The following is an 8,895-nucleotide window of genomic DNA, read 5'->3' as shown; positions in this document are numbered from 1 at the left end:
TATACTTAGTTTGATTTTCTTGAAACACTTAGAATAGATAACTTTATAACCTTTATTTTTCTTTCTTGCCCCTTGTGTGGTATGTGATCCAATTTGGGCCATTCAGGCCACTCTACATACGACCTCGTTGGGCTTCTAGCCCAACACTATTACTTGATCGAGTCCGAGAGAAAGATAGAAAGGGAAGCTAATATATTAAAGGCCCAGTCATGGGTGAAAATGGCACTGATAGGCTTGGGTAGGCCCTGTTACGGTTCGCATTTCGCGGGCGGGTTTAGCGCTCGGAAAGCTACTTTGAACTTGTTGGTGCTCTTTCAGACTTTGTTTTGAAAAAGAGACGCCACCTAATTTTTAGGAAATTAGGAAAACCAAGGGTGAAGGGTCTGAATAAACACCGTGAAAAATCTTTCATAATCCAAAATTCTCGATAAGGGTTTTGGTGATCCCCTAGGGAAGGTGCTAGGCACCCTAGAGTTAAGGATCCGTACTATACGGTTGACCTTCGAATTCCAATGTATGATTATTTGCTTTAACTGTTTATTTAACGTTTTTTCCTGCATTCATAAAAATCTGTCGTTTATTGCGTCTCATTTGGTTTTTTGGAAAAAGGAATTGAATATATCCCCCTTATATATGAGGTATTTAGGTTCGAATTTATAATATCCGGATAAGAATAGCTTTCCTTTTATATATAAGGGTAATGTATCTTATACATAAAAATGTAAAAATATTCTAGTTTTTGATACATATATGTTTGTACATACTTTTTAATCATACACTTTCATTCGGGCCAAATCCGCATAATATGTTTGAACGCCTTACCTAACAATCCGTGTTTATGAACGTTTTCATTTATTTAAACGGTTTTGACTTATAAAATAACTTGTTCTGTTATCAGCGGTTCATAGACAGGCGTATACATACAATTGATTTTGGAGTTTGAGTTTTAAATCCTAAAAGTCCACAACTCTCTTTAAAAGCGGCATTTTCTGTTTTAGGCTTGACCCCAAATCTTATTTAATTGTTTCCTATTCTGAAAATTGGTTTAAAGTTGGCGTCAAAATGTACTCATTTTCAGAAGTGTTACCCCCCTAAAATCTCAATTCTTCTTATTATAGGGCACGGCCCAAAACATTTATTTCCATTCCTTGTTGGGATCCAAAACTTAGTCCGATTTTAGAGGAAACATCGCAGTGTTTATGATTTTGAGACTCCCTTTTTACTTGTATCAAATGGGTCTGTTGCATTTTCCATTTTTTATTTGAGAAAATAGTTAAGCCAAGTTCGGGTTTTGAAAATCGTTTTGGGGACCTAAAGTCAACTAAACGGCATAGGCACCGTTGTCCTAAGATGACTAGTTCAAAACATAAGGATTCCAATATATGTAAGAGTTTTTTACAAATATTTACAAGTGCAAATACAGCAAAATTATAAATAAAAGAAGGCATGAATAAATAAAGTAAAAAGGGAAAGGGCAGGCTAGGGGCGTACCAAGCCCCTAGTTTGGCCATTTTTACCCATGGTTGGACCTTCTATGTATTTAATGTATATTAGCTTCCATTTCGTCTTTATTGGACTCGATGACGATGAAAGAATTGCCTGTTGGGCCAAGGCCCAACAGGTTGGCTTCGACTTGGCCCGAATGCAGTGGAAGGGAGGAAAAAGAAAAAAGGACCCTGTTAGATTTAATTCACTGAACTTATCATACACATGTATATATACGTATATATATAACACACCTAAAACTCACATACACACATATATATACTACTTCAAGTCATTGGGCTTTAACAGCTCAAGACTGGTCACAAAAGAAAAGTACCCGAGTTCCCCCTTTTCCTGCTTTTAGACTTATTGAAATCTGGGCTACTCTTCACTGAATCAGAATTGGGCTAGGCCCGACCATTACTCTAAAATGAAAACTAAGTTGAAGTTAAGGCTTAATGAGATTTCCATCCTCTTTTACTTATTTAATGTATATATCCTACATATGGCTAGCATGTTTACTCATATACATATAATATACTCATGATATACACACATGGTGTGCATATCAAGTGTATATCATGCGTATACCTTCTTCTTTTCTTAATACCTTGATGTATATTCTATGTATATTCAGCCTTGAACATGCTCTAGAGCTCACTAATTAACTAAACCCCTATCCCTGAATTTATAAATAATGATACCTATCCCATGCAAAGGCCAAACTCAGATTTAAACTAGTTGATCCAAGATCCAACATCAAGCAGATAGACTACTCAACAGGTTCAGCAGGTCCTTAAGCATTAAGGGTCAGCATAGCAACACACAGGGACATTCAATTTAGCATATTGACTACTTCATAATGAGAATAAGGATGCCATATTCATACAGGGAATCAAAATCAAAGAAGAGAACAAGAGAGGTCATGAAAAATTAAAGAGTTTGCCATGTTAACAACAACAGGATGCAAAGTATAAAGCCTATGGTTCAAGCAGATAGGTACAGCACAACCAGAACAGGATGCAAACAAACTCAAATGTTCACAGAATTGATCTTTGAGCTCTAGTTAAGCTTTAGCAGCATGAAAGTAGTATACCAAAAGATGTACAGGACATATATGCATTAGGACCTAGATGAAATGAAAGGAAAGAAAGGACGCTACTATGGCATTCAACTTCAGCAAAGCCTTGGAGGAGGGGAAATAACACAAAGTTTTAAAGTAAACCAAATGACTTAGACTCAGCATCTTATTTTAAAACAACACTTTACTTCTTCAGGTTTCCATTTAGTCAATTCCTTTTGCTTTTCTTTTTTGTTTTGTTTTTTTTTTTTTTTTTTTTTTGAGAATAAATGATCTTAGATGGATAATCTCTTCCTTTAACCATGTCTACAATGTAGGATCACTTAGCAGATTCATTTCATTGCATTCTTTGGAACCTAATGATAAAAATAGGAGATCAAACAACATGTAAATAGCAAACACACATCCCATGGACCCAAGGGCATGCCATGGCACCTTTTATTTGGGTGAAATATACCATGAGCCAGGTTATACTTGGTTCGTCTCAATCCCTACTCTAAGGTGCCTTTAAAAGGCTTCCCTAAGTCGTGTGACTTAGAGTTTACATATACACACATATGACTTTTTTCTTATCATTCAACCCAATTAAACAGCAACAGCAAGGACTACTAACATTTATAGGGTGATTCAACTTAGAGGACTGATTATTGTTTTAAAATTCTCTTGTTTTTAGTAGAGTACCATTTAAGTCTAGGTGTTCCATTTCTGAGCTGATCTCTCTTCTTCATGAACCAGATCAGGACAATTTTTAAAACATGGACCTCTCAGACAAGACAAACATGGCATACTTTTAGTGGCAAATCAATTTCATTCTATTGTTCCATTATCAGTCCCACCTACTGCATATTTAATCAAGTCATTTCATTCACATACTTAGATGGTTGAATAGAGAGAGAGCAACTTTGAAAGGAATCTCATTCTACAAACTTATACTTAATGTACATACTGTCTAGAACTTCATACAATCAAATCTTCTTTAGTTCAACAAAGTATTAACCTTCTGTCTAAGGGATCAGGTTCTAAAGTGCAACAATAGTCAAGCCAAATTCACTATATGCTTATGTGATCAAAACTAATCTGGAGGTGCTAATAAACTGGACACTTATAACATTTGGCTTGCCAGATTACTTTAAGCCTTAAAATCAGTTAATTCCCCTGATTATATATATTATGAAGCCTATATTGTCAAAGCTATATTCAGGTCTTATAACTGAATGATACCACTTAATGATCCTAAGCTATTAACCAGTCAACCTTTGAACCTACTCCCCTATTGGACAGTGAAGCTCATACCCCAAAGACTTCCCCCCTAATTTCAAACTTATGTTACTTGACTACTAGAGATTTAACTCATATACAAAGTCTATAATGTTCTTGTTATCAATCCCTGGTTCATTGTATCAGTTGATCATTAAAGAAACTGCATAAGTCTTCATTTGTTGACTCTCAATTCAATCTTAGGGCCTCATGCTTTAATTAATTGGCTAACACCTCTTTTAAGATTAGACTTAGGTGAATCATCACATATGCACTGGGTGTTTGAACAGAGCTAAGTAATATGATTTAAGAGCACTCAGGCCATTATTGTTAAGTTTCTATAACCCAGTGTCATTATACTAAGGGGATAAGCAGCTAGACAATGATTCAAACATCATCTAGGAGGTGTTCAAACATTGCCACATTCATACCAACAAATTACACCATTAAAATTGATATTCAAATGGACATATATCAGCACACTGATTATTTGAGTAGTAAAAATGACTAGGGCAAGATCAGATATAGACTAAGTAAACAATAGCACTCAAACAGACTATCTCAGACTCATGATCTTGACAACAAGCTCAAATATATTCCAGGACTACAAACATGAACATAAACTGAATTTTTAAACATATTCCAGGACAACACGACATGAACTAAATTTTAAACTAGACATTTAATAGCATGAAGACTACACTAATATTGAAGAAAAACTAAAAATAAACAAGAAGATAGAGTACTACCTTTTTTGGGCACAACCTTGTCAAGAAGGGATTTTGGAGCTCTCTTGCTTCCAAATCTCCAACTCAAACCACACAAAAAGGAAAAAACACAAATTTTTAGAACTAACGAGACTCGAACTATAAAAAATAAAAAATAAAAAATAAAAAAGCTAAGCCTTAAAATTTTACTGAGAAGCCTAAATCTCGAGTTTTAATACTCAAAAATCAGGCTCTGAGGTTGTGAAAACTTATCCAATTGTGAGGATAGAACCCCAAAACTATTGAAAACCGTAAAAATACCGCTGTGGGACAACATGGTTTTTTCAGATGCAAACTTTCAATACACGAATTTATCGACCAGGATCTACAGAGAACAAACGTATACGGTCATATCTGACCCATTCTAGGTCGATCCGCACCAATCCCTTGTGAACTAATGAAAATCGAGTTCGTACAATCACAATGTAGCAACAAAACACAGAAAATCGTCTTGTTTGACTTGAAAATTAAAGGGAAAGTAAAAAGGAAGAGGACTAATACCGCGTTTGGGGTGAGGTTGAGTGAAAACAGAGTTGAACATTAATTGTATCATGAAAATAGTCGTACAAAAGCTGATGTAGGTCTGAGACCTCTGCGTATTTTCCATTTCTGGCATACGAGAGGGAGGAAGTTGATGAAGCGGCGCCTAGGGTTTTTCATGGAAGAGGAAAGAGAGGAGGAGAGATAAGGGAGGGAGCGTTTGGTAGGAGTGAAATGTTTTTTAGGGTATTAACCCCGCTTATCTGATTTTGTTTTGGGCCAGGTCAGTCCATCTCATTGGACTGGGCCTGGTCCGAATTTTTTAGAAAGAAATGGGGCCTCTTCCACATGTATACCATACATGTATATATACGCATATCAGGTGTATATACGTATATGAAGGGCAAGATGGGTGAAGCAAAAAATGGGCAAAATTAAAACATCGATTATTGACCATAACACTTTAATTATAAAACTTAGAAAACTCAAATTTCACTAAAACCAATACAAAGCCCGCCCGATTGCCTTGGGAACCGTACCACCCATCCCCGCAAGTTATAAGTACCAAAATGAAACTACGGGAAGGGTATTTTGGGAAAGACAAGGCAATAAGCTTAAAACGACTAAGCAAGTCGTTACATCAGATACCACTTAAAATAGCGTTTGTCCTTAAATGGTGAAGGATAGAAAGATATATGGATCCTTAAAAAACTGGGGATATCTAGATCGCATAGCAGCATCGGTCTCCCAAGTAACCTCTTCAACTAGACGATGCCTCCATTGCACTTCATTGAGGCTATTTCTTTCGATCTCAACTTCCGAACCTGTCTATCCAAGATGACTATCAGCTTTTCCTCAAAAGCTAAATTTTGATCAAGCAACACCGAATCCCACCGAATCATATGAGAACCATCCGAATAGTACTTCTTCAGCATCGACACATGGAAAACAAGGTGAACACCTGAAAGACCCGAAGGTAAAGCCAACTCATAAGCTATCCCTAACACGTTGAACAATCTCAAATGGGCCAATAAAACTCGGACTCATTTTCCCTTTCTTCTCAAATCTCATCATACCCTTCATGGGTGAAACCTTTAATAGAACTTGCTCCCCAACCATGAACTCCAAATCACGAACCTTCCGGTCTGCATAACTCTTTTGCCTACTCTGAGCCATGAAAAGTCTATCCTGAATTAGCTTAACCTTATCCAAGAAATCTCTCAACAAATCTGTACTCCAAGGTCTCACCTAAAATGCATCAAACCAACCAATCGCTGAACGACACCTCCTACCATACAACTCCTCAAATGGCACCATCTCAATACTCGAGTGATAATTTTTGTTGTAAGGAAACTCCGCCAAGGGTAGAAACTGATCCCGACGACCACCAAAATCAATCACACAAGCTTGCAACATATCCTCAAGAGCCTGAATAGTCCGCTCGGACTGGCCATCAGTCTGAGGGTGAAAAGTTGTACCAAGCTCCACTCTAGTACCCAACTCTTTTTGCATAGACCACCAGAAATGAGATGTAAACTGAGTACATCGGTCCAAAATAAGAGTAATGGACACTCCATACAATCGAACTATCTCTCAAATGTAAATCTTGGCAACTTCTCCGAATTGCAGGTAGTCTGAAGCAAAATAAACCGAGCAAATTTGGTCAATCTTTTCACAATGACCCAAGTAACATAAAAATTTTCCAGAGTACGTGGCAAGACTACCACAAAGTCCATAGAAATCCACTCCCACTTCCACTCAGGTATGGGAATTCTTTGTATCACACCACTAAGCTTCTAGTGCTCATATTTCACTTGTTGACAATTCAATCATCGAGAAATGAACTCCACTATGTCTCTCTTCATTTGACACCACCAGTTATGTTGCTTCAAGTCAGTATACATCTTTGTAGCTCCTGGATGAATGGAATACTCTGAACAATGAGTCTCCTCTATGATCAATCGAGTCAAATCTCTCACTCTTCGAACACAAATCCATCCCTTAATCCTCTTAATACCATCACTATCAAGAATATCTTCCTTAGCTTACCCTTTTAACACTTCTTCCCAAATCTTGCGTAATTTCACATCATCAAATTGCTGAGCTTGAATTTGCTCCAGTAAAGAAGACAGCTCCTCCACACAAGCTAGTACTCTACCAGGCTCCGAAATATGAAGTCTTATAAACCCATTAGCCAGGGACTGAACATCCATATCCAAAGGACGCTCTTTCTCACACGCAACAATGAAAAACTACCCATGCTCACCTCCTTTATACTTAAGGCATCCGCCACTACTTTGGCCTTGCCCGAATGATAAAGGATAGTCATGTCATAATCCTTGTGCAACTCCAACCATCTGCGCTGTCTCAAATTGAGGTCCTTCTGATTGAATATGTTCTGAAGGCTACGATGCTATGTGAATACCTCACAATGCACCTTATAGAGATAATGCCTCCAAATCTTTAAAGCGAACACTACTACCGCCAACTCTAAGTCATGAGTGGGATAATTCTTCTCGTGCACCTTCAACTGCCTCAAAGCATAAGATATCACCTTTCTTTTATGCATCAGAACACACTTAAGACCCACTCCATAAGCATCACAACATATCGTAAAGCTCTCTCACTTGATAGCTAAGGTCAAAATCGGAGCAGTAGTCACTAAAGTCTCGAGCTTTTGAAAGCTCGCTTCACACTCATCGGACCAATGAAATGCCACCTTCTTCTGAGTCAATTTGGTCAATGGGGATGCAATGCATGAAAACCTCTCCATGAAACGCTGATAATAGTCCCCAAGGCCTATGAAACTCCTGACCTCAGTGATTAAAGCGGGTCTAAACCAATCCCGAACCGCCTCTATGTTCTTAGGATCTATTATAATAGCATCCTTAGCCACCACATGACCCAAGAATTCCACCAAACTAAGCCAAAACTTACACTTCAAAAACTTAGCATAAAGCTTCTTCTCCTTCAGAATCCCAAGTACGATCCTCAAATGCTGCTCGTGCTCCTCCCTACTATGAGAATATATCAAGATATCATCAATGTAAACAATGACGACAGAATCCAAGTAGGTTATGAATACCCCATTCATCAAATTCATGAAGGTTGTAGGGGCATTAGTCAACCCAAATAACATCACCAAAGCTCATGATGCCCATAACGCGTTCGAAAAGTTGTCTTAGGGACGTCCTCTGCCTTAATCTTCAACTGGTGATAACCAGATCTCAAATCAAACCAGATCTCAAATCAATCTTGGAAAAGACAGAAGCACCTTGAAGCTGATTGAACAAATCGTCAATGCGAGGAATCAAATATTTGTTCTTGATCGTCAACTTATTCAACTGTTGATAGTCAATACACATGTGAATAGATCCATCCTTCTTCACAAACAACACGGGAGCACCCCATGGTGATACACTACGCCGAATGAACCCGTTGCTCAACAAATCTTGCAATTGCTCTTTCAATTCGACTGGTGTCATCCGATATGGTGGAATAAAATGGGCTAAGTGCCTGGCTCCAAGTCAATACAGAAGTCAATATCATGATCGGGTGGAACACCTACAAGGTATGTTGGAAACACCTCTGAAAACTCTATCACCACCGAAACTGACTCTAATGGAGTAGACTTCGAACTAGTATCATGAATATATGCCAAGTAGGAGAGACACCCTTTCTCCACCATAATTTGAGCCTTAACAAATGATACAACCCTCTTCGAATACTGACTAAGAGCACCCTTCCATTCTAATCTAGAAATACCCGGCATGGCTAACGTAACTGTCTTGGCATGACAATCCAAGATCGCATGATACGTAGATA

General features: G+C 37.9%; 1 protein-coding gene and 1 long non-coding RNA gene across 3 annotated transcripts; both read right to left on the bottom strand.

The window, feature by feature from the left end:
- Positions 1 to 1,358: 1,358 nt before the first annotated feature.
- On the bottom strand, positions 1,359 to 5,296 carry LOC132037893 (uncharacterized). Of its 2 annotated transcripts, XR_009410084.1 has the most exons (3): positions 4,573 to 5,296; positions 1,747 to 1,908; positions 1,359 to 1,698 (listed from the first exon to the last, which is right to left on the bottom strand). It is a non-coding gene; the product is annotated as an uncharacterized LOC132037893 (long non-coding RNA). The 2 variants fall into 2 exon arrangements; XR_009410083.1 differs by having other exon boundaries at positions 1,359 to 1,908.
- A 2,397-nt stretch (positions 5,297 to 7,693) lies between these two features.
- On the bottom strand, positions 7,694 to 8,173 carry LOC132038568 (uncharacterized mitochondrial protein AtMg00860-like). The gene has a single exon (XM_059429220.1). The coding sequence runs from the start codon at positions 8,171 to 8,173 to the stop codon at positions 7,694 to 7,696; it is 480 nt and encodes a 159-aa protein (XP_059285203.1).
- Between the last annotated feature and the right edge of the window lie 722 nt (positions 8,174 to 8,895).

Source organism: Lycium ferocissimum, chromosome 11 (genome assembly GCF_029784015.1).
Source record: "Lycium ferocissimum isolate CSIRO_LF1 chromosome 11, AGI_CSIRO_Lferr_CH_V1, whole genome shotgun sequence".
NCBI classification, from domain to species: domain Eukaryota; kingdom Viridiplantae; phylum Streptophyta; class Magnoliopsida; order Solanales; family Solanaceae; genus Lycium; species Lycium ferocissimum.
The sequence above is the reverse complement of the archived record's forward strand: the minus strand, read 5'-3'. Positions and strand labels throughout refer to the sequence as shown.

Bases quoted from the DNA above. Each gene is read 5' to 3' on its own strand.
- LOC132038568 (XM_059429220.1), bottom strand. From the start codon at position 8,173: ATGAATTTGATGAATGGGGTATTCATAACCTACTTGGATTCTGTCGTC.